Below are 27,356 nucleotides of genomic sequence, written 5' to 3'. Positions count from 1 at the left end.
CAATCATGTATTTTAGATGGATGATGATGCTGGATGACACCAGCTTGTTTAAAGTTAACTTTGTCTGTCCAATTCCATGTCAGCATGGTTTAAACTAGGGGTCTTAAACGCAATTTATCTGGGGTCACTGGCTGTAAGGTCTGGGGGAGTCTGGGCCACATCAAACATTCCACAGAAAGTGTTTCAAGCCATCAAAAAAGTACACCTAATTCTTTTCATTCTTTGACAATGACTGTTCATACCATTGACGGTTCTTCAGAACAAGATTGACGACCAGGTACTCTCATCAACCTGGTATTTTCAATTTTTCTCAGCACGTCTTGTTGATCATTAATGTCTTATGCGGTATTTCTTGAGCACTGTGCATAGTGAATATAAGACACAGCAGGGTGCTCAACAACAACAATAATTACAACAACACCAAAATCTTTTTTAGATTTGAAATAATTGGCTGTGGAGGATATATTTTTATATATTTTCCTTCCACCTGGTTTTAATCAAAAAAGCATTACAACCAAGCGACTAACATTACCACTTCACTTTGGCTAACTTGACAACAAACAACAACAAAAGATATCATGAGCCTCAATTTTTAAAACATTCTCAAAAGACAACAACATGCAACACCAAACATACACAAAACATTAACTTTTGTCAACTGAAGAATAGAAGTCGACCGATATATCGGCTGGCTAATATATCGGTCGACTTTTTTTCAACATCGGCCATTGGCCGATTAACAAAAAAACATAAGCCGCTGACTCACGGTAGGACCCCGTTTGAAGGCAGGCTGCTAAAGGAAGCTTCGGTTTGCCTGTTTTGTAAATATTGTTCTTTTTTTTCAATCTTGCATTAGAGAATATGCAATGTTGGTTTAGACTTTTAAGGTGTTTTACTGAGTGATCCTTACACTCCAAATGCAACTTGCAGCGTTAGCGTAGCATTCGCATTAGCATTAGCTTTAGCATCTTCCATCTTTACTGTCCACTTAAACTCTCACTTGTTTACATATCGTCATGACATCCTGGTCGGCTTGATAATTAGAAAATAATGTACTGGTTTTGTTGAGTGTGTATAATCCTAAAAAGAAGTGTTGTGTTCGTTGGTTTGCTAGCACTAAACAAAATGAATCCTTTAATTTTCGAGTAATAAATTGGAAATTTAAAGCTGCTTAAGAAGCATTTTAAAAAAAAGTCTTTCATAATCAACGTGCTTTGAAAATATGTATATACCGTAATTTTTCGCAGTATAAGGCGCACCTGACGATAAGCCGCCACCCACAAAATGTGACACGAAAACGGCATTTATTCACATATAAGCCGCACTGGACTATAAGCCGCCGCTGTCATCACTGTATTAAGGGTATTTAAATCAACAATATTAACCGGAAACACTTTATTTGACAGCGGCATCGTACAACTGTCATAAGACCATATGAACAACCATGAGGTTTTTAACCAATTAGCTGCAAAACATCATTGCTTTAATACGCTTCATTTGGCCATTACTCCTCCCTTGGGGGAAACAGTCAACCTCTGCTGCCACCTGCTGCCAACACTGTTCCAGTTGTTTCATTAATTGCTAGTTATGGTATTTGGTAACACTTTATTTGACAGCGGCGCCATAAGACTGTCACTAGACAATGATAATTATGACATGACACTGTCATGAGCATTAATGAATACTTATAACAGACATCATTTAGTGTTATCTGGCAAATTATCTCACTTTGAAAGGATGTGCAGTAAAAGATCCAATGGAGTTAGTGAGATACTAGATACTAGATACTAGTGTGAAACTTACTGAAATTTCCAGACTACAAGCCACTACTTTTTTCACTTATTTTGAATCCTGTGGCATGTGCAGTGATGCGGCCAATTTATTGATTTTTCTAACGGCCGCCAGGGGCGCTTGAGCATAAAACCTAACAGTGAGACGCGTGAAATATATGTTTCGAGGAAGAGCTAGTTTGCACCGGTAATTTAACTTTGTGCTTTGAGCATGAATAAAAGTAGCAGACCCTCATCTTTGCGCATGAGTAAAATTAGCAGACCCACATCATGGAAAATGCTAGAAGAAATGCACTTGCAACTTGACATTGGTGTGAATCGTGCATTTAAAGTGGCACTCCGAGTTGAATGGAAGGCTTGGATGCCCAGCGGCGAGAGATCGTTTACCAAAACTGGCCGCACGTGAAAAACAACTTTTGCACAAGTCTGCCAGTGGATCCTGACAGCGTAGAGCAGTGTGAAAAAAATCCACAATCACCAACGGGTTTCCAAAAGCCGGTCTGCTGCGTGACGAAGGAGACAGCAGAAGCTCAGCAGTGAATTTGCCTCATTATGAGAGACATTGAAAGCGACAACAAAAGAGAGACAGAAGGTGCGTGGCGAAGTGTATCTAGCCTATTCATATCCGACACTGAGGGTGAAGACTTCCATTGTTTCATTGCACAGGAAGAAGATGAAAATGGCTAACAAAAACTTTCATGATTGTAATAACCAGCCCGGTTAGTGCTGTGCTCTGTGTTGCTGCTATGTAAGTGCCGTGTTACTGCCGCTGTTTGAAAAGAAAAGTTAAGGTATGTTATTAAAATTTAGAAAACGCTGTGTATTTCTATGCAAATATTCATGTTATTATGTGGGCACACACGGCTTATAGACAGGAGAGGCTTATATATGTTCAAAATGTTTTTTCCTTTAAAAATGTACTGGGTGAGGCTTGTAATCAGGGGCGCCAAATAGTCCAGAAATGACGGTATTGGCATTTGTCATAAGTGTAACTGGTTTTGAAACGCGCCGCGCCCAGACGCGATCCGGTCCCACCTCGCTGACTAGGGTGGGACGCGAACCCACACTGTGCTGCACCAAGCGCTCAATATTGATAGAGTAGGGACGTTAACCACAGCGCCATAAAGCACGAGACAATAGCACAGCCGCCAGCGTCCCTACCAGAAGGCGTCTGAGGGAAGGTTTTCCACACCCCGCCTCACACACGTGGACCTGCGTTTACCCGTCACATAATTATTGAGTACTGCCCATGATAGTGCCTTGTCATAAATATGACCCTCTGTCAAAGTTTCACCAAGTACCATAACAAGCAATTAATGGAACAACTGGAACAGTAACTGAATAAATAATTAGAACAGAACATTAATTTTGATTGTTATTTAATGCTGCAATGCATATTAGGAAGCATGTGTTATCTATTAACCCAAATAAACCAACAAATGAGCCGCACTGACTATAAGCTGCAAGATTTAAAATAAAGGAAAAAAGTAGCGGCTTGTCCAAAAATTACAGTATATCGGCTTCAAATATCAGTTTACGAAATCGGCTTTGGATATCGACAATCGGCTGAAAGGTTTTTTAGATATCGGTATAGGCATCGGCCTTTGAAAATCCCATATCGGTGGACCTCTGCTAATAAGGAAATATTGTCCCGGAGTTCTCAATTGATCCCTGAAGCCATTAGTTTGACATCCCGAATTCAAATAAAACACTAAGAGCGATGGAAGGCAGAAAAATGTAATGTTTTGTAAAAGACTCTATATTATTATCATTCCCAATGCACTCTATAGCTTTTAGATCCCCAAACCTCTGGGAAAAAATGCACAAATAACTTTGGTAAACCTCCAACACTCCCCTGTCATTTTGAGGCAAATTGGTGCGTTCTCATGCAGACAACTTTATTGTCAAGGTCGGCCAGCTGACACTTCCCCTTCCTTCCTCTTGGCAAAGAAAGCAGGAAATGACTCAGAGATACACCCTGGTACACGGCATGTCAATACAAGAAATCAACAGTGCAGTCAAGAGGTTTGCCTCCTAATTTTCACTCTTGGCTTAATCACAAGTTGGCCGCTGGAGGTATTGAGCAGGTGGAGATGTGCTGGCTAAGGAGACAGTCGATGTAGCAACAGTGCCAATGGGAGGGCTTGTGAGATCCATGTCAGGGGATGTTTTACACCACATATGTTATTTGCCTCCTGTGAACTACAGCACCCGTGGGTCTCATGAAAATGATTGCAGAGCCTTTTTGAAAAGGTACTGTACGTAAAGACCATCTGTCTATTTTGAGGGTATGCGGTGAGTCACGCTGAATTGCACGGCAAGAGGTCTACCGTGGGATCTGATATGCACGTAGGCTATAACTGACTAAAAGCTGCCATTTACAAAGAGTGATAGCACCTTATCGCTATGAATACAAATATGGCCTTTGTCAAAGGAGATTTTTCTTCTGGTCATTTATAGTATACATATTTGTCTGACTTGGGATGACAAGTTTGAAATACTGATAGTTTTAAATAACAAGCAAATACAAATTGTGGGTGAATTTTAAGGGATAATGGAAACACAATCAAATAATTTGGCCAGCCAACAATAGGGCCAGATATGACACGTCAATTAAATTTTGCATAGCAGTTACTGTGAGCGCTTGTCTCACAGCAAACACACAGTGAAACTATTAAACATAGTCAGGTTACCCATAAAAAAACAGATATTATTATCCTGACAATTGGTGATACATACAAACTTAATACTTTTGGTTTCAAGAAAAAAAAGTCAAACAATAAAAAGCATTTACCCCTTTAAAGCAACACTACCTAACTTTCTAGACTTTATAAAAATTTGTGATGATATGTCGACTGACAACTACAGTGGTATGAAAAATTGGTTTTCATATTTGAATGAGGATAGTATAAAAACAATGACAGAAGGGGCAAAAATCAGTAAGTGAACCACTACATTTAATATTTTGTGGCCCCCCCTTTGGCAGCAATGACTTCAACCAGACACTTCCTGTAGCTGCAGATCAGTCTGGCACATTGATCAGGACTAATCCTGGCCCATTCTTCTCAACAAAACTGCTGTTGTTCAGTCAGATTCTTGGGATGTCTGGCATGAATCACTGTTTTTAGGTCATGCCACAGCATCTCAATGGGATTCAAGTCTGGACTTTGACTTAGCCACTCCAGAACGTGTATTTTGTTCTCCTGAAACCATTTTGAGGTTGATTTATTTCTGTGTTTTGGATCATTGTCTTGTTGCAGAATCCATCCTCTTTTTAGCTTCAACTGTCTGACAGACGGTCGTTTTTTTCTGTAAAACATCCTGATAAACTTTTGAATTCATTCTTCCATGAATGATTGCAAGTTGTCCAGGCCCTAAGATAGCAAAACAGCTCCAAATCATGATGCTCCCTCCACCACGTTTCACAGTGGGGATGAGGTGTTGATGTTGGTGAGCTGTTCCATATTTCCTTTTCACATGACATTGTGTGTTACTCCCAAACAATTCAACTTTGGTTTCATCAGTCCACAAGATATTTTGCCAAAACTTCTGTGGAGTGTCGTAGTGCCTTTTTGCCAACATTAAACTAGCAACAGTGTTTTTTTAGACAGCAGTGGCTTCCTCCGTGGAGTCCTCCCATGAACACTATTCTTGGCCATACTTTTACATATAGTTGATATAGTTCATTACTTTTCATCCTTCACATAGCCACTGGAAACCGGACTGTTGTTTAATCCATCTGCAGGCAAACATCATGATTTTACGACACTATGCGGGTGTGTGCTGGTCCTCATGGGAAACGCAGCACTGGTCCTCATGGGAAACGCAGTCTTCCTTAAGGCAAAACATTACCGCTTTTGTCCACCAGTCATAGACTTCATAATGATATTGACGGGACACAATCCCCAGACACTGCGCCACGCCTTCAAGTAGGGGGCCGTACCACAGTCGGTCGAAGTCAGTCGCTGTTATTCTCAAACACATGCAGCGATCTAATGCCGGATTTAGGTTGAAAAAATATGAAAGCTGAACCGCATACAAATAGGAAAAATTGTCTCAGGAGTGATTTGTTCAAGTATTCAAGGTAATTATTATAATTTTCATACCATGCATGCATTTTGAAACGTTGTGAACGTTGTGGGCATTGGCATCATAATTCACAATATTTACGTAAAATGAATGCTAACTGCCCGTTTATTTTGCTTTTAACCAAGAATCGAGACTGTTTTACATTCATATGTATAAAGAATTCAGGGATTTAAGCATTTATTCATAAGACTTTTCAGCGTAAAAAGCTCTTTTTTTGTTGTTTTTTTTTTTGTTTAACCTGTCCTGTTCAGCTGTTTGACACAGAGAATGGAAGTCTAAGTGCCAGGGTTGTCTGAACAGTTTTAATGTTTCACATTGAGAGTCTGATATTCTCCCATTGTGATCATTCAAAATACCTTTTTATTATGACAAAGCAGCGAACAGGAAGGGATTATGGGGGGACAGAAGAAAACCAACACAAGAGAAGAAAGAAAAGAAACACATACACAAACAACAACAAGAAATACATAGAACATCTAGACTAATTATTAATATGCTGGTGCCATCTTCAGCGAGATGTATTTCCAGTTTACACCATGTGGGGGCCTATTGGCCAGTGAAAGAGGGGGACAGGGGTGGGGGTGTCTATAAGCTAAGTGATCGAATGAGGTAGAGTGTACACAAATCAGTTCTGTGATCTAGAACCCAGTAATCATGTGAATCTCTTATGAATGTAAGCCCGTTGGCGACCAACCCTACGCCGCCCCATCGCCAATCCCGGCACCAGGTCCCCCAACCCGAGCATGCCGTACCGCATCCAGCAGCACGCGAGCCCCACCGGACGCGCGACAGCCACGCAGACGGGCGGAGAAGCCGCGCAGGAGCCTACCCAGGGCCACAGCCCCCACCCAGCCAGCCCGGGGAGGAAGGGTGGGCGGGGGGTCAAGCGCAGCCCATCCCTCCTCCCGCAGCCCAGCAAAGGACCCCCCCCCCCCCCCCCCCCCCCCGGGATCCAGGGTGGTCCCCCGGGCCACCCGCACACCCATCAACCGGCCTTCAGGGATGACAGGGGGGGACGCACCACCAACCCCACGTCTATCCCCAATACGCCCACCCACCCGGGCCACGAGCCACAGCCACAGCCCCCCAACCGGCAAGACATGCCGCGGGAACCCCAGCGGCCCACTAAGCCCAAGGCAGGGCAGGACCCCCCGCCGGTGCAGGCAACACCCCGCTGATACACCGGCGCCCAGCCAGCGACCCGCGACGGAGCGCAGGGCGGATGTCCAGTCAGAGAAGAGGGGAAGGCGGAGGCAGGAGAACGCCGAGGAACTGCCACGGGGCGATGCAAGATCGGAGCCCCGACCCCCCACCCCACTCCCGTGGCCGGCAGCCCAGGCAGAGGGGAGGCCACACCCCAGGAGCCACGCCATGAGGAAAAAGTGTGGGACCCACCTACCACCCTATTACTGTGGCTGCCAGGTTCCCAGCTAGCAGCCATCACCCAGCACCGTGATGGGATTGTGAGGGGAGGGTAGTGCAATGTATGCATTAAAATAGGAGAGCTTGGCTTGGGGCAGTGGGACCGCAGCATGGATTTCTGCCCAGCCGCCCGTCCCACCGCCCTTTGCCAGAGCTCTCCTGTGGAGTATGATGTGTGTGGTGCATTTAAAAAAGGTGCAGGGATGGCGGGGCCTGTCGTGAGGGGGCAACCGTGAGGTACCCCCCCCCCCCCAAACAGGTCCCAGCCATCCCACAACCTTGGTGTGTGGTGCATTAAAAACATGGGGGAAGCCGGGCCGGGACTGTAAAGCCCCGTTCCAACTCTCCCCGGAGAAATGTATGAGCATGTAAGTGCCAGAGTGAAAGATATTTACAGTGCCGAAGTGAGAAGTGCGTGAGTTAAGAGGCAGGCTCCCGCGGGCGTGGCCCCGTCCACCAGAACCACCAAAGCTCTTTGTTGTGATAAGGTGGCGCCTAGTGGCTAAAGACTAGCAGCACATTCGACATATTTATGCAAAATAAATGCTAACTGCCCGTTTTTGATTTTTTTTTTTTTTCTTTTAACCAAGAATCGAGACGAGAGAATGTTTTACATTCATATCTATAAAGAATTTAGGGGTTTAAGCATTTATTCACAAGAGTTTTCAATGTAAAAAGCTCTTTGTCTGTGTTTCCACTCAGTCAGCTTTGACAGAGATAGGCCACCTATTAATCAATATATTATGAATAGGGCTGTCAAAATTATCGCGTTAATGGGCGGTAATTATTTTTTTAAATTATTCACGTTAAAATATTTGACGCAATTAACGTACATGTCCCGCTCAGACAGTATTCTGCCTTTTGGTAAGTTTTACAGCAAGGCTTATTGTGCTGTCTAACAGCGAACTCTTGTGGTCGCTTTGCGACATGGTTTATTGTTTTCTTGCCAGTTCAGTATGGCTGCACGACGTCTTGGGCTGACGCCTACGTTGTAATGTTGTGCTTGTATGATCCTTGGACAAGATTTGTCCGTAAGTATGGTTGTTGTAAAGAATTTACATATTATGTTAGTAAGCGAAATGTTATATTTTTTGTATGAGACGCTTTTTGTTTATGTTTAGTGAACCTGTACAGCGTGCTAAGCTAACGCTGTTGCTAATCCAATGCTTGTGTACTTTTTTTTGTAGTTTTACGACGGTCTAACGAGGACAATGGTTTGAGGCCATTTCATTAATAAATCAGATGAAAAAGGAAGAAGTCTGATTATTAAGGCATCGTTCACAAGCTGTCTAGCTTTGGAAAAAGTAGACGCTTCGGAGTGAGGACAGCATAGACAGATTTAAATGACAGTAGAGTGAAATGCCACTACAGTCCTTAGGTACTGTATGTTGAATGTATATATCCATCTTGTGTCTTATCTTTCCATTCCAACAATTTATTTTACAGAATATATGTATAATTTACAGAAAAATATGGCATATTTTAAAGATGGTTTGAATTGCGATTAATTGCGATTAATTACAATTAATTAATTTTAAAGCTGTAATTAACTCGATTAAAAATTTTAATCGTTTGACAGCCCTAATTATGAAGTCTATGCACCAGTGTCGCTAAAATCGACTAAAACTGAAAACTTACTAAGTGTTGTTTCAAATAAATTCAGTGAAATAACTGATCTTTTTTATCAAAATGTGTTTGTTATTGTATTTGATTCAATTCACATATTTAGTGTAAGATTAAATTCACCTTGGATGCTATTGTACAGCCACATTCTAATTGATAGGAACACCCCCCTTGTTATTACATAGACTTTTATATAGCAAACCTCAATAATAAACTTAATTAATCCATGCGGAACATTAATGATCCTACATGCGGGAAAAACATTTTAGAGTATTACACTGCTGTACCATACTGAAACACACATATTTATCTTACTTAACTATACCGTTTTAGGCTTTTTCTAATCACTGTCTAGTCCAGCCGTTACTAACATACAGGCACAAACCTAAATCTAAGCAGTCGTCTTTAAAACCCGTAATGCCATTTAGCCAATGTTTGCTCATTTTGTCTCGCGCAATAATTGTTGTAGCCTTGTCACTCTGCGTGATTTGCATAACTGTGTTGATCATTATGATCACACTACTGGACACTCTAAAGTGCTAGAACCCTCTCTGCATCATTTGCACATTGATCGTTATATCACAATGATCACATTAATGGTCACTTTATAATGCTTTACGACACCACGCATCATTTGCAAAATTGTCATTGTATCAGCACTAGCCCATTACTGGTACCCTTACATTGCTCAGTGATTCGGTACTTATGTGTTTATGTACTAAATGTTTGTTATAGATACTTTTTTGCTGGAGTTTTAGAGTAGAGTCAATAGGGGCAAATATCCTGTGTGTTTTTGACATAGTTGGCCAATTAAGATGATTCTTATTCTGACACCTAATGGCTCAATGCAATTTTCAGCCTATATTTTACGTTAAAAGATTATGATGGACTGCATTTTTCTGGGACCCTGACCAGGATAAACGATGTTGAAAATAGATGGATGGCATATCTCTGGGTCTACTAGATTTACATTTCATGGTTCAAGTGACAACTCAAATAATGTAGCGCACACATAAAAAGGCAGGTGTTATAAATCAAACCATAGCAAATGCATCAATGGCCTAAATATAGATCATATGAGGTGCGCAGTCCAATAAATAAAGAACCCACGTTACTCCATTGTCAGCAGAGTAATGGTAAGGTTACCTAAATTTCAACTAGTGTGTGGAAGAGTCAGTACAGGCTAAATAAATTGTATTCATTTTTTAATATCAGTATTATTTACCGTAATTTTCGGACTAAAAGCCTTTACTTTTTCCATTATTTGAAACGTCGGGTTTATAGTCCAGTGCAGCTTATTTGTTTATTTATTTGGTTTAATATGTAACACTTTATTTGACAACGGTGTTATAAGACTGCCATAAGACCGTCATAATTGTGACATGACTATCAATGGCATTAATGACTTTATGAATCATGTCACTAACTCCATTTACGTCCAGCTCAGGTCTTTACATCCATTCAAAAGTGACATAATTTGCACAATTGACACAAAATGACATCTGTCATAAGCGTTCATTAATGCTCATGGCAGTGTCATGTCTTAATTATGATGATCTTATGACAGTCTTAGGGCACCACTGTCAAATAAAGTGTTACCCAATACCATGATTAGCAATTAATGAAACAACTGGAACAGTAACTGAAGAAATAATTAGCACAGAACATTAATTTTGAGTGGTATTTACATCCGTAATGCTGCAATGCATTTTAGGAGGCATGTTGGATGACACCAGTGTTGACAGCAGGTGATAGAAGAGGTTGACTGTCTCTCCCAAGGGAGCAGAGACGGCCAAATGAAGCTTCTTGAAGCAGCCAAATGGTTCAAAGCTTTATGGTGGTTCATTTGATCTTATGACAGTGTTATGACGCGGCTGTCAAATATTGTTACCAGTTCATATGTTTTGATGTAAATATCTCATAATACAGCGAGGATAGCTGCAGCTTATAGACCAGTGCGGCTTATCTATGAACAAATGCCATTTTCGTGTCAAATTTGGTGGGTGACAGCTTATAGTAAGGTGCGCCTTACAGTCTGAAAATTACGGTATTCATTACTTTGCATGCCGGATGTTTTAGTTGTTCCATAAATGAGAGAAACTGGTCACAAAACGCATAAATAGTCAGTCGTTAGGTACTTAGCCATGCCACCTTACAGACCAGCAGTGTAAATTCTGCCTCACCTTAGCAATAAGACACACAGTAGTCTATGAATCATCTTTGTGTCTTTATTCATTATGCTGTGTTTACAGACTCTTCTGTCATGGTTTGAATGTAATATGACATTGAAAAGTACCTGTTCCCTTCTCAGCTGCCAGCGCTGTTCCGCTGCCAAAGGACAAAAGATAGTGACGGCCCGTTGGGTGTTTTGAATAAATAATTTTGGCCCTGAGATCCTACCTCCGAAAAACAGGTGAGTCATAAATGTCAGTACCATGGAAAGGAGGCAACTCTGGCACATGCTAAGAGTATCTTCAGGAACTTGCCATTTAGAAATGTCACACCATCTTCAGCCTTGTCTTTCTTTTTTTCCTTTTGACTTTGTGTCCCACAACTTTATGAGTTATTAAGGAGGCAATGCTCGCAATGAGTCATAAGGGAGACATTTAACAGCGAGTGGCTCAATTATACAAAAGATAATTGAAGCTATAGAGCATAGCAGTGACCGAAGCATAACAGGATCTCTCTGGATTCTGGTACACAATAAAGCAAGAAAACCCTTGATCCAGATCAGGAGCGCAATTAAGGCAATAGTGTGTGAAAATAATTGGACACCCGAAGCAGCACAGCAATATTGCACTCCTGTTTGTCCTGACATCAGAAGCAGTTAAGTATCTGACAAGCAGTCTTCTTTTAACGCATCATATGTTTGTGGCCTCAAGTATGTGGGTGATTACACAAACAGAAGCCCAGATTGCTTCGGATTGCTGAGGAAAAGATGATAACACAAAGACTCAATGGGGCATCCAATCACTTTTAACCTTCTAATTAATACAAGCTTTCTTAAGTGCTTCGTTTCTCTTTTTATAGCATTGATTTGAAATATTAACAAGATAGCACACCAAAAATTCTTACAGATCATTGATTACTTTGTTCTTACAACACCACACGCTTGATTCAGCTATTATAGCATATAGCTATTCTGATGAATTATTTCTCAATTCCTGCATGGATATAACTTGTAATTGAAAGAGGAATAATAAAACACCCCCAGACATCAATGTATTGGATTTTTCACTGCTCATTTCGCTTGCTTGCTTTTTTGGTGTGCCGTGAGAATTCTCAGAGCAAAGTTATATTCAATTTGACTCTTAATGGGATAAAAACCAATAGCTGTTTTTGATTGGGATTGCTCTATGTTTGCTGTAAACATACATTAAAATCAGGGTCGTTTTTGGACGCCCTTTTAATTTTCGTCTTAGTTTGCATTCATATGGTTCCGTCTCCATTCGAACGATGTTGCAATTGCACGTGAAAATGATGCAGTATTCATGCCAGGCCCTATAGGGCAATGCTGTTTAACAAGGCGACAGCCAATGATGCACCTTGCCAACAAAGCTCCTCAGCCCGGAAGACAACATGCCCATCCACTTCAAGCAATTACGTATATATATTTTTTTAATTATATATTTTTTTTCTCTCCCCACCCCCTACGTTTTATTTTGCAGTTGTATTCACGGATGATTTTCTTTACATTTAATTTTTCTCTCGTATAAGTTGTCCGTTTGCTGTTTTTCACAAGTTTAAATGATTGTATAACATTGCTTGCCATTAAAAAAAAAAAAAAAGATGCAATGATGTACATTCGTTTTTTTTCTGCTCTTGCTTCAAAAGGCACAAAAATATGAAGATAAAATACATCTAAATTAAGAATATTGTAAAAACAGTAAATTAAAACCGCTGTTCCGCCATGTTTGTTAGCAGCGACTGTGCATGCCTAAAGTGACGTGAGTGAATGCTGACGTAATCGGCGCGAGAGAATTGGTGGAGTTTGACTTTGTGGGGGGGCAAAACATGTTGATAACCCCAAAACGCAGTGTCAGCAATAAAAATAACTTTCAAATATATGCTTAGATAGTAGCTTAGCTCGTGCTTGTACATACTGGCATCCCAGCTGTGTGTGTGTGTGAGCGCGCATGTTTTTCTATCTTACCTACCTAGTGGAGAAGTAAACGCCGCATCCTTTTTGACTGAATATTCCAGCCAGAATCTGCCCTCAGGTGGTTTTGGCAAAGCGTATGGACACCTCTTAGGTCCTTGTCACATGATGTGTTCAAAAAATAATTTTGACCGATTAGAAAAACATTTATTGTGAATTTCATTCATTTTTGTTGTTTTATTGCTTTACAACTTTTATAGACAACATTTTATCGACGAAGTCCTAATTTTAAATTCACATATAGGAAAGTCAATTACATGCAATGATATTTTCGGCCACCATATCCCCCCCGACCCCTCATAGCTGTGTATGTGCGAGAGTGTTCCATTCATTTTGGGTTCCCCGCAATCGAATCCTTTCAATTTCAAGCCCGAAATCAAAGGTTTGCGTCTTTGCCTGCCATTTTCACTGTCACCATGTAAAGCTGGGGCCATTCCCTAACACAACGCCACGAGCTGTATGTAAATACCCGAGAGTTTAAGAGGACACTCACCATTAGCATTAGCCTAATATGAACGTGAATCCTATGCTAATGCTACGAGTTACATTTAGTGAGAGATGATCTCTCAGAACAGACCTTTTAAGGCTAAGGTGAAAAACCCCTGGGAAGCGACATTGCTCGCGTTCAATACATTTTCTATGGAATGAGCACGACGAGGCGAAAATCACCAGCATGAAATTTCGAGCTTGTACACGTGCAAACGCTGACCAGCAACACGATATAGAAAGAAAATGGTTCTATTTCTGTCGCTGTCGCCTGGCACTACAACTTATCAGCATCCGATTTATTGATCGACAAATCACTTGCGAGGACGCTGGTCGAACCGGAAATTGACACCCACATGCCACACTTAGTCACATGGGAATTAAAAAAAAAAAAAAAAAAAAAAAAAAAAACATCAACATAGATATCTAATTTTTTTCTCCTATCTCTTGTAGGTTCTTTATGAGTTTCAATGATTGTATGACATTGCGTGTCATTTAAAAAAAAAAAAAAACTTGGAGGAGTGTGTTATTTTAGCAGTGTATGAGCGATCAGCACATATTTTATTATACCTCACGGCATGATTTCTGGGATTTCTGGGCTTTCAGCTTATCGCCGATGACTTTTGCATTTCGGCATCGCCCATCGCCTCCCCTTTTTTGCCCCTAAAGCAACATTTCATATTTACTCTGGCCAAGATTAAAAAACAAATCTTACTGGATGTGGAAGCCTGCATGGAGACTGGAGAATACACACTGGTGAATAGGAGTGGGAACGTCTTGGTACCTCACGATACGATACGATTTGCGATACAAAGCGCACGATAACGATGATCTGACGATACAAAGATTATCGATACATTGGTCAGGAAATCAATCTAGGATATTCTACAAACAACTAATGAACGGAAAATCAAGTTTCTGCTGTGAATTGGAATGAGTTTATCATTAGTAGACGTCCAATTCATTTGAACTGGGAGGGTGGCAGCGAATGAACATTTGTTCATTCGCTGCCATCCCTCCCACTTCAAACAGATTGAACGTCTATGGCCGGTAGTGGCAGCCAATGCCAGGCAATGAGGTAATTTTTGGGCCATTTAAGGTCATTTACCTGTTCATTTTCAGTTACTTCCTGCTGATTGTGGGGTATGGGTCTCTTCCTGTTTGAGTTACAGGACAGGAAATGACCTGGGAATCACCCAAATGAATAGGCAGTGACTCAAACTCAACAGAAAATGACCTGTAAATGCCCTAAAATAAACAGCAAGTGACCTGTAAATGCCCTGAAAATCAGACAGAATGACTGTGAATGCTCTGATTTTGAATGAACCAACATTCCCAGTCTAAATGGAATGGGCATCGAGCACCATCAATGCAGCCTTAAAATTAAATGAGACACTATTATGGTGGAAAATTTTGGTACCGACTTGTTGGTTCATTTTTATTTTTTCTAGACATTGACACCTTTTCAAAATGATATTTCCATTCTTGGCAGGAGCATATCGATAACCTTTCTGGGATACAAAGTATCACGATATATCCCCATTTCGATATTTTGTCACAACCCTACTGGTGAATGGGGGGGCATCACGGGGCATGAGTGACACAAACGGACACTGCTACGAGGCACGATAACTACACATACAGTCAATGTCACACATTGTGAACATGTGAAGGAAACTATTGCGCATTTTCGTCGTGTTTTCGTCTCGTCATGTTTTAGTCACACAAAACATGTTTTTAGCTCGTCGTCTTGTCATGAAAAAAGGGGGTTGGTTGTTGAAATATTTTCGTTATCATCATCGTTGACATTAACAACACTGATTACAATCCACCTGAAAAAGTCAATTGTGGATATCATGCGTTTAATTTTGTTTCTTCAAAAGGTTGTACAGTACCAGTTGCAAAAATTCCATTTTGGATGTCATGTCTTTGTGTTTTTTATAAGGTTGTATCCGTGACAGAGTTTTACTCACGGGCTTTCCTTCTGGTCCAGGCATCCCAGTCTTTCCTCTGCGCCCCTAAGGAAGATAAAAAAAACAATAGATTGAGACAGAGTGGAGATGCAACAACAGGTGTTACTCTGCACACATGCTGCCAGCAAATAAGGCTTGACAGCAACTCCTGTCGCACTCTCTAATTTGCTTTTAATTAACAACAAGAAAACAGCTTAATTGCTGCACCCTGTGTGGCCCGCAAGTCTTTGTTCCCTCCTCTGGTTCCATGTCTCCTCTTCCAGCTGTGCAAGTCCACTGCACATCAATCAAAGCAGAGAGCAAGTAGAGGACTGAGCCACCGAGCTAGGCCGTATTGGTGAGCAAGGTCAGGGGTAAGTGATCGTTTTACAAAAGGCTTGAGTCCTTGAAAGTGGGTAGGACTTCAAACACTGACATCTTAATTGGGTGTAATCCTTTCTGAACCAAACTAAAGTTAGTAAGATTCAGAGAAATGGAGGTAGAGGAGCGGGGGTTGGTGGTCACAATTATGTGGGAAGAATCTTAATGGACTCAGCATCACGGGCGATGAAAGAGTTGCAATTGGCATGACTTTTACATAAATTTTTCATGCATACTCAGGGAAATGTTTTGAACAGGTGTGGGTGGGCTTCTAATTAAATTATTCATTTTCTACAACAAAAGTATTTTTGTCATCCAGCAATGTCAGTAAGCTGTAGTGACATTCAGAACAATTAAAAGCTTTTACCGAAGGTGGCAAAGGTACAATTGAATAGGTCATTGTTTCCCATGAAATACAGTGTGGAAAATAAGTACTTGAAATCCCTGCGATTTTGCAAGTTATTCCACATAGAAATGATAGGAGGGTTTGAAATTTTCAGGTAGGTGCTTGGCGGTCAGGGGAGGCAGGGGAGGCAGAGCCTCACCTGTCATCATGACAAAAAAATAATTATAGCATCAAATTTATATTAATATTTGTCCATTGCTCTTTATGTATGACTCATTTCAAACATTTTTTAATAGACAAAATCGCTGAATTTGCCTATTTCCTGTTCAAATAAAGAAATGAAACGAGAGGTGCGGTAGCAACGAGTAAAGCCTCACCTCTGAATGCGCAATCCATAACAAACTGGGTTGAAACATGGAATTGGAGCGTGCTGGTTGCCGTACATCTACATGTCGCCATTATAATGTTTCCAGATATGTTTATTTGACCTCATTTTCCAAAGTCTTTCCACAGTATGTCTTTAACCCTTAAAGTTTAATGTTTGTTAGCGACATATTTAGTTTTGCTGATGGGAAATAAAACCACAGTGAAAAGGCACAGGTTGCGGCAGATAGTACTCTGCCGCACTGAAAGGGGGCGTACGTGAAACTGGACTTTCCGTTAAAAGTGGACGCGATTAACACAACACCGGAGCTAAAAGGTTTGCTTCAAACTACGGGACAGAAGATAACTCGCGCTTTTCAAATGGACTGGTACACCCGAAAAGACTGGCTATGTGGCTGTCCTTCGAAAAATCGCCTTTGCTGCTTTCCCTGCCTTTTCTTCTCAACTTGTGCCAATGTCTGGACTAACACGAGATATTGTGACATGAAAAAACTACCACGAAGCCTCAGCAAACATGAGAGCTCGACCACTCACATTCAAAGCCTTATTGCTTTAAAAACTTTTGGAAGCTCAAGGATCGATTTGGCTTTGACGAACAGCGGAAGCTCAACGGTAGCATCCACAAAGCTAAGGTAAAGGGAAACCGAAGGAGTTTGAAAGACCTCATTAATGCAACCTGCATCCTAGCTAAACAGGAGTTAACATTTCGTGTGGTAACGATGAGCGTGTAAGCTCTTCTAAACGTGGCATATATGTAGAACGATTACAAGGTTTTGCTGAGAAAGATGAAAGGTTAGCTAGACATTTGGACACATCCACTGTGTTTTCTGGCTTGTCAAATAGAACACAGAACGATCTAATTGAAGCAATCCTCTCCATTGAGGCGGAGAGATTTTTTAAAGTAAAGGAAAATAAGGAGGACTTTTACAAAAAGGGCGTAGGTTTGCATAGGGACGGTAGGGACATAACACTACCAACTTTTCAGGATGCTAAAATTGTCCCCACCAACTTTTAAGGAACCTTACCTTTTTGCATGATATAATGTTCAGTTATATAGAGAATTTAAGATCTTTCAATAGTTCCATATGTTGTAAGGATAGAATTGACCCTACCATTATTAATTATTTTCATTATGTTTATGTTTGCTAATAAAAAACAGACATTTATTCAGGAAGTTTTCAAAATGTTTCTTTAGTGTTTTTTGAAACAAAGGTTTGAATCGAACAGTGTATCATCTGAACCAATGCACGTAAAAGTTATTATCAGGAGATAAGGATTTATTTTGCATTGATCATTTTGCCTATTAATTAATTAGGTTCATATACATGAGAAATGTGGCCCTTTGCCCCCTTCATCCAATCTGTTTGGTCTTATTAATGTCCCGTCCCCAGCAAAAAGTGTACCTACATGCAGGTTATGCTGTTATATCGTCCCTACGAATGTTGAGACCAAACCAATGCCCTTCCAAAGTAACGCCGGTTTTTGTGGTGAAGGACAAGCGAAAGACCACAAACAGTTTTCATTTCAATCTTATATATATATATAAAAAAAAGAGCTTAGACTAAGAAAAATACAATAGAATATTTAAAAACTAAATTTTGGCCTTAAAATATTCTTTGTTTTTCTTTTCACACTTTTTGTTTAGCAATCTGTAATAAATTGATTAAAGTATCAGAATTAAAAGTTTTAAAAACAACTGAATATTTCACTAAAGGTCAGAATTAAATTCTGTGGTTTTGTAAGGCAAGGCAAGGCAAATTTATTTACCGGTATATAGCACAATTCAACACAAGGCAATTCAAAGTGCTTTACATCACATGAAGATCATAAAAATCACATTTAAATCAATACAACGTAAAAACCAAGACAAAAGATCACATTTAATCACAGATAGAATAAAAATAAATAAATAAAAATAAAACAAACATAAAAATAAAACAAAAACTACTACTACTAATAATAATTGAAATCAGCAATGGAGATAAGCACAAGAGGAATAGAAAGCAAGTAGATTGAAATATATAGACAGTTATGGATATGCAGTGCTAAACAAAAGCGTTTTTAGCCCTGATTTAAAAGAGCTAACAGTTTGAGCATACTTCAGACGTTCAGATAACTTGTTCCAGAGGTGAGGAGTATAATAACTAAATGCTGCCTCACCCTGCTTGGTTCTTGTTCTTGGAACATGCAGAAGACCGGTTCCAGACGACCTTAGGGGTCTAGATGTCTCATAGGAATCTAACAAGTCAAGCATGTATTTTGGTCCAAGGCCATTAAGTGTTTTGTAGACGAGCAGTAGTACTTTATAGTCTATCCTTTGACTCACTGGAAGCCAGTGTAGCAATTTCAAAACCGGTGTAATGTGGTCCAGCTTCCTTGTATTTGTGAGGACTCTGGCTGCAGCATTCTGTACTAGCTGCAGCTTCCTGACTGTTTTTTTTTATCAAGACCTGTAAATATACCGTTGCAGTAGTCCAATCTGCTGAAAATGAATGCATGCATAAGTTTTTCCATGTCTTGTTGAGTCAGAAGCCCCTTAATTCTGGTTGTATTTTTTAGGTAGTAATACACGAATTTAGTGACGGACTTTAGATGGCTATAAAATTTTAGGTCTGAGTCAATAATTGCGCCAAGGTTTCTGACTTGATTTGTAGCTGTAAGTGACATTGTGCCTGCTTATCTTTGACCTTTCCTTTTTGGGCCCAAAAAATGATCACCTCTGTCTTCTCCACATTTAACTGGAGAAAATTCTGGTACATCCATTCATTGATTTGATGAATGCATTTACTTAGGGAGACTAAGGGACTATAATCATGTGGGGACACAGAAATGTACAGTTGTGTGTCATCTGATAGGCGTGATAGGAGATGTCATACTGTTCCATTATCTGAGCTAACGGAAGCATATATAGATGTTAAATAAGAGTGGTCCAAGAATTGACCCTTGAGGGACTCCTCACGTGAATTTGGTTCGTTCTGACTGATAGTTTTCGATTGACACAGAGAAATCCCTATCATGTAAATAGGATCTGAACCACTGAAGAATAGTGTCAGTAAGCCCTACCCACTGTTCCAATCTGCTGAGTAGTATGTTGTGATCAACCGTGTCGAATGTGGCGCTGAGATCCAATAGTAACAGAACAGATGATTTGTCTGCATCAGAATTCCGACGAATATGATTTAGGACTTTGATAAGCACGGTCTCGGTGCTGTGTTGTGGCCGAAATCCAGACTGAAATGAGTCAAAAAGATTGTTTTGCATCATAAAAGTCTGGATCTGTTCGAACACAACCCTTTCGATAGTTTTCCCCAGGAATGTCAGATTTGATATTGGCCTGTAATTACTAATGGTTGAGGCGTCCAGATTAGGTTTTTTTCGGAGAGGTTTTATTACTGCAGTTTTTAAAGTCTGAGGAAACTCTCCTGTTTGGAGAGAAGTATTTATAATCTGAAGTATGTCTGGGGTGATGCAATGAAAAACAGTTTTGAAAAAGTTTGAAGGAAGGATGTCAAGGCAGCATGTTGTGGGCTTTAATTATGACACAATTTCTGTTAAAGTGGCGTAGTCCAAGAGGCTAAACTGTCTAAGATTGACGTGGGGGACATTTTGGGAGGCATTTAGTGTAACAATTGTTAATCTGGAGTTGCACACAGTCTGTCTAATCTTTAGTACTTTGTGTGTAAAGAATGCTGCGAAATCATTACAGGACACCTCAGATGCCAATTCCTGAGGTATTGATGCTTGTGGGTTTGTCAGTTTGTCAACAACAGAAAATAGCGTGCGAGTATTGTTGGTGTTTCTACTAATGATCTCTGAAAAATTTGACTGTCTACCATTTTTCAGTACCTGGTTGTATTTGCGAAGACTCTCTTTGTAGATATCATAAAAAACTACTACTATAAAAAACTGTTTTTTCGCCATCTGCGTTCTGCTCGTCTACAATCTTGCTTTTGTTTTAAAGCTAGTATGGCATTTCTCCAGGGTGACCTCTTCTTTCTTGACAAAGTTTTTGTCTTAATCGGGGCAATAGTGTCAATTACAGTCATCACACTGAAACTGAAACTATTTACAAGTTCTTCCACTGGAGCTGTTATAGGGGTTAATGGTGAGGCATAGGCCTGTGTGAATAACGCACAAGTGTTATCACTTATGTAACGCTTCCTAATCACCTCTGTTTCCCTTTTCAGAAGATGGACAGGGGTGGTTATTTTAAACATAATGCAGTAGTGATCAGACAGAGCAACATCATTCACTGTGACCTCAGAGATGCTAAGACCTTTGGATATTATTAAGTCCAGTATGTGCCCTCTGTTATGTGTTGGAACTGTGACGTGCTGAGATAAACCAAATGTATCCAAAATATTTAAAAGCTCTCTAGCACATCCTTCTTCAGGATTATCAACATGAATGTTAAAGTCACCCACTAAAACAACACAATCAAAGTCCATGCAGACAGAAGACAGTATTTTGGTAAACTCATCAAAAAACATTGTGTTATACTTTGGTGGTCTGTAAATTGTTACCAAGGCAGCTCTGCAAGGGCTTTTTAGCTGAATTACAATATATTCAAAGGAATCAAACTGACCACATGAAATATTCGTGCATTGAAAACTGTCCCTGATCAGACTGGCAACCCCTCCTCCTTTCTTATGGGTTCTTGGCGCACTAAAGAAATTGAAGTTTGTGGGGGTTGCCTCAGTCAGAACTGTCGAGCTATTATCTTGATCTAACCAAGTTTCTGTTAAGAACATCATGTCAAGGTTATGTTTGCTGATAAAATCATTAATTAAGAAAGATTTGCAAGCTAAAGATCTGATATTTAGCAGAGCCAAGTGCAGATCCCAGACTGGATTCACGGTGAGTTTTGGGAATGACATACTATGCTTAACAGGTTGGCAGAGTTGATTGAACGTTTTTTATTTCTCACCAATCTAGCCCTTTTTTTTGTTGTTTATCACCACTGGGATTGTTGAGAATACAGACTGTACAACACTCTTTACTCTCATTTATGTTGCATGAATTATAGAATTGTGACGGCCAACACATTGAGGGTGTAGAGCAAATGCATGTTATTTTCTTACTTTTATGTATCGATAATATGTACCGTGTGTGCGTGTTTTGTGAAGAATGCTGATGAGATATGAAGTAACCAGTAGCCAATTGAATAAGCTACCCTTTTTGGTTTATATATTTGGAAATCTGACACTAAAGGAGTCAGTGCCTCACCAACCATGAACCTCACCGCACGTCACTGGTGCTTGTTCACTGTGAGAAAAAAATCACAGTGAATGATTTTAAAAAAATTTTTTATTTGCATTATACTGCTGCAAATAAGTATTTAACACCTGTCTATTAGCTAGAATTGCGAGCCTCAAAGACCTATTAGTCGCCTTTAAAAAGTCCACCTCCACTCCACTTAATCTCCTAAATAAGTGGAGGGGAGGTGGACGTTTTGAGTCTTGCTTTTTGACCTGTTGGAGGCGGTTAGCTGCATATAAACACCTGTTCATCCCATACACCCCAAAGAGCTGTCCAAAGACACCAGAGACAGAATTGTAGACCTCCACAAGGCTGGAAAGAGTTACGGGTTAATTGCCAAGCAGACTGGTGATACAAGATCCACCTTTGGAGCAATTATTAGAAAATGGAAGAAGCTAAACATGACTGTCAATCTTCCTCGGACTGGGGCTCCATGCAAGATCTACTTTGTAGGGTCTCAATGATCCAAGGATTGGTCAGGAATCAGCCAAGAACTGCACAGGAGAAGCTGGGACCACCATTTCCAGGGTTACTGTTGATGAGCTGATGAGCATGAGCAGAGGTGAATTCACTGTCAACAAGGTACGTCCCAATTTTGAGTTTGAATACTGATGGCTGGGAAAAAAAAGAAACCTGTATTTTGGTTTGATTAACTAAAGTTTAAAGTGCCATTTATGACTTTTTATGAGAGATAAGTGCTATTCTTTTTTTTTTTTTTTTTTTTTTTTTGCTCGCTCACCAGTGCCCCAGTATTGTATTAGGTCTAGTGACGCCCGATTCCACGGGAAGTTTAATTTGCATTGCCCATTAAAGGTTCAGGGAAAAAGTGCTCTATACAATAATTTAACCAACAGAATCAATATGTGGTACAGTATATCTATCACATCTTAACATATTTACACCTCTATGAAGGTTTTAACATCTAATACAATTGTTAGGTTCAATAAATATACTCTATGACTGATCTTTGTATTCATCTGTACTCCTGTGGCGAAGATAACATGCTTCTCAAAGAATCATAAAGGAAGATTCTGTCAATGCACCATGTATGTAGACTTTGAATAATTGGTATGGATTTTGACATGAATGCATGACGGCAACTGTGACAAAAGGCCAGATTTCAGTCAGTGCTGTCGCTTGTAATCATCCGTTTGCATGGGTATTCATCTTTTTTTCCCCCTGTGTTGGCTTCATGTAGTCTATTTAAGACAGGTGGGTAAACAGAAGAAAGCAATGGTGCAGCACAGTACATTCTTATCTTGGTAATGTAGGTGGTTGTATTTTGCACTTTTTAGTGTTCATGCCGTTTGATATACTGCCATTGCCCAGCCCTGCACCTTTTGATCAGTACTGTAAATTGGAAACTTTTACACAATGGATCAGGGTGAGCAATGATAAATTACAACATTTTTTTCTTGGCAGCAGTGATAAGCAGAATGTTTTTAAAGTGTTTGAATTGCTGAGATCATTAAAACACGAGTATCATGATTTTTATTAGTAATTTGTTGTATATGCATAAACCTTACAAAGACAGCCTTTCATAGGATTATTTTCCCAATCCACTGCCCATGAATACATTGAAAGCAAAAATGTAATAAACTCTCTCTGATCGCTAAAAGGTGTGACCATTCTGACCTCCACGGGAACCCTTTCTCCCATGAACATCACAACAACAACAAAAAAAAGATTACAGAGATTGAGTAATTGAGCCAATGAATATTTCATGTTATTATCCCAAGCAATGCATGCATTATTTAGTTTAGAATCACTTCTCCACATTTGCCCTAACATCGCTTTCAACTGCAAAGTGCATACTGACCGTGTGCTTTGCATATTATAATTAAGATAAATAGTGGTAGTCCAGTCACAGTGCTAAAAAATAAACTCAAAACTTAATCATAGTTATTTGGGGGCAACTACCATTTAAATAAACATTAGCCCAAAGTTAACATTCAGATTGTGAATGGTGCAAAAGATTTGATAATAAATTAGAGAAACATATTCCATATAAGTGCCTTGTGCTAAATATTATTGTTATTATTATTTTTTGCTTTAATTTGCAATTTAATGGCCCATTGGTTCAGTTTCAATTAAGGGTTGTAAGAGGTGATTTCAGCACAGCAGGTGATGCCTGCATTTTTGAATGGATTCTGCTTTTTTGACACATAGGCATAATAACAATAAATATCTCGCCCTTTCTTTCTCTATTGTTTTTATTTTTAACTTATTTGGAACAGTTAAACCAAAATGCTAAACAGAATCATTGTGGTCGTTGTGAAGCTATTGATCAACCAGTAAACAAATCCAAGGGACAAGAAAATGGGAGAAATTGACTCAATGACAGCCCATGATTGAACATTTTAATTAATCCGCAACTGATCGTCACCGTCCGACCATCATATGTGCACATCTTAACTCATTACTACTTAAATCTCTGGAAATATCCAGGCTGGTACTTTTCCATCACAAAAAATGTTTCCTTTGATTCTGCTGGCATCACACCACTGTAACGCAGGAGAAGTGGTAGTGTGTAATTATTTACATTTACATGACATTTTCTTGTGCAAAACAGGCATGAAGTGAGTTCATTTGTGAAAAATGCACCGTCTTGGAAAGACTTTAAAATCACCATCAGTGTTTTTGTATATCTCAAAGCAGTAATTATTGTTAGCTTTACAATTTTTTTCAAGATTTATCCCTTCTGTTCAAACTGTAAAATTGTTGCCAGGTTTATTGTTTATTATTCCCTATAATTTTCTCTCAAACCCGATTTTACGATATCAATTACGATTTCTTTGCAAAATAATGACGAATAAAGTATTTGGAATGTGATTAATGTAATTTTTTTTTTTTTTCATTAGAATTTAACTACAACTGTCACTCAATAATAACAATATGCAAGGTAGCAATCACTTTGTCTAAACAAACACAATTATGCACCCCAGTGAAGGTAATAAACAGAATGATCCCTTAATTTCATGAGCACCTCATCTTTACCAAAGACATCAGGTCAGACACATTAATAGGCCAATGAACAATGTGCATATAGATTCAATTTTAAAAGTAGACCTATGCATTTTGCCAAAATATGTTATTGTATTAAAACAAAAACACAACAACAACAAAACAAAAAACAACATGGCATGCTTTTAGTTACTGTAAATCTAATTTAGTAGATACATCTTGACAAAACGAGACAGAGGGACAGACACGCACACACATATACAGTAGTACCTCTACATGCGAAGTTATTTCGTTCTAGGACCTTGTTTGTTAATCGAAATGGTCGTATGTCGGGCAGGATTTTCCCATAAGAATACAATATAATTCCATTAATTCGTTCCACAGCCCGAAAACTGACAATAAATCCTTAATGAATACTGCTATTACTATTGCAAATAGCAATTACACATAGCAAAACAAGTTAATTATAAATAAAAATCGGACTAATATTATAATAATAATAATTCCTGTAATAATGTAACGAATCGGGTTCTGATGTAGCGGACGTTTTTTTGTGTGCTGTACCTGAACGCACCGCGTGGCTGATGTGAAGGTGAGATAGAGAGTGTGGTAGAGATTTTACTTTCTCCTTCAATGTTTTGTGTCTGGCGTCAACAACGGTGGACAGTAGGCGTGTTGTGTTACACATGTTAATGGAATTAATGATTAAAAACCTGACGAAGCTGGCGATTAAAAACCTGACGAAGCTGGCGATTTCTTTGGCGATGTTACCACAATAATAATTGGCACCTTAACTTATTAAGAGTGGCAGAGGTCAGAGGAGTACCATCGAGATCGTAGAAATTCTATGGCCGTATTGTCGAGCAACTTCACGGATGCCCACACCACGCTCATATTTTTCTATCATTTCCATCTTCATTTCAATGGTAAGCATGACATTTTTCCATTTTCACCACTTCTGCCTCGTTTCTGCGACCTGCTACAGGACCGGATCTGGATCGCCTCTGCCTGGGCCCTCGCCTTGCTCGTCCCCCCAGCTCGAACGATCCTCCATGCCTCACCAAGAGCCAAGGCTTCTCATTCCGAGATCATTGTCAATAAATCTGCTCTGAGCACTGCAATCTTTGGGTCCGTTTGTTCCCTGATCCGTGTCATTGTTGATGTTTGTAAATTATTTACAGAGGCAACGCCTCTATGTCTGATCTTTTGTATTGTTGTGTGTTTGTAGTTGTTTGGATGATGTGAGAACTCATGCTAACCGTTTATAGGTGTCTTTACGGTATTAACAGCTAATTATCATCGCGGATTTACATTGATGACGGAATAAAGTCAGCAAATCATACCGACGTCATACCTAGTCATTTGGGAGTTTAGCTCGTTGAATAGCCAGGACTGAGCCTAACGTCTTGGTGAAGACAATACAATATCTTTATAACCAAAATAGTCTGTTTCGGTTCAAAATCTATCGAATAGCCTTAGTTTATTGTGTAATAGGTTGGTTCAAAATACAGCTCATATACCATGGTTGTCTGCTTGCTCAATAACCCAGTCGGCACTGATTGCTTCAACTTACACTTATTTTCTTTCACATTTACGCTTAATGATCAACATGCTGCATGGTCTATGATCCAATCTATACCATACCTCCCTGAAGGGCTTACGTATGGTTGCTAAGTGATTATTTAGTCATTCCAGTAAGAGGTGTCTTGATTGTTCCTAATCTCTATATAGCTACTGTTCGTTTTTGTTCATGACAATGCCTGCCCTCATAGGAACTTGCTTGCTTATAAGTAATCCCATATCACAGGAAAGAGTGGATTTGATATGAAAAAAACTTAAAATACAACAGCAATCAAGAGTTTTCAGTTTAAAATGCAATCCTGAAAATAAAACCCTTTGCAATGAACACCGGTCTCATATTTTTCTGTTGAAGCGTACAGACTACACGCCAGAGTGCACGTAAGTGTTATAGGTGAAAAACAGTCTAAAGCTGTCTCTAGGCATCATGGATATGTACCACACTGTAAGCGGATATTACAGCAACTGGAAATAATAATTGATGGCAGCATTTAAAAAGATGAGGGTGTAAAAAAGCTTGCTTCAATGTACACCAATCTTTGCAATCATAAGTGAATGTTTGAATGACAAAAGCTTTGGATTCCATCTGCATAATGCCATTGTTTGAATACATATTTTAATAATAAAATATGTCAACATGACAGTAATTGTAATTTAAATGCCTCAACAAAGGGGGACGAAGTGAGCCAACATGGTCTGAATCCTTGCTTTCAGCAAAGTAAACTTTAATTTACCACATTTCCAACTCAACTGCCACCTTTTGTGTATGCGGTCACAACTGTATTCCTCTCATCTGGGCTTCTCGCTTCAGTTTTCTTGCTATCTTTCCAACTCCTGTCTTCTAACGCCCTGTTTCTCATGCACCCAACTTCCATCGCCTGTTGGATCACTGTGGCAATCTCAGTTGCTATGCAACACTCAGT

General features: G+C 39.7%; 1 protein-coding gene across 1 annotated transcript in view; it reads right to left on the bottom strand.

The window, feature by feature from the left end:
* LOC130923322 (collagen alpha-1(XIX) chain-like) overlaps positions 1-27,356 on the bottom strand; it is a 343,167-nt gene that overhangs the window by 148,243 nt on the left and 167,568 nt on the right. Inside the window, exon 17 of the mRNA XM_057848955.1 lies at positions 15,543-15,587. Within this exon, the coding sequence (XP_057704938.1) occupies positions 15,543-15,587 (45 nt within the window). The remainder of the gene's footprint in view (positions 1-15,542; positions 15,588-27,356) is intronic.

Source organism: Corythoichthys intestinalis, chromosome 10, assembly GCF_030265065.1.
Source record: "Corythoichthys intestinalis isolate RoL2023-P3 chromosome 10, ASM3026506v1, whole genome shotgun sequence".
Lineage (NCBI taxonomy): Eukaryota > Metazoa > Chordata > Actinopteri > Syngnathiformes > Syngnathidae > Corythoichthys > Corythoichthys intestinalis.
The sequence above is the reverse complement of the archived record's forward strand: the minus strand, read 5'-3'. Positions and strand labels throughout refer to the sequence as shown.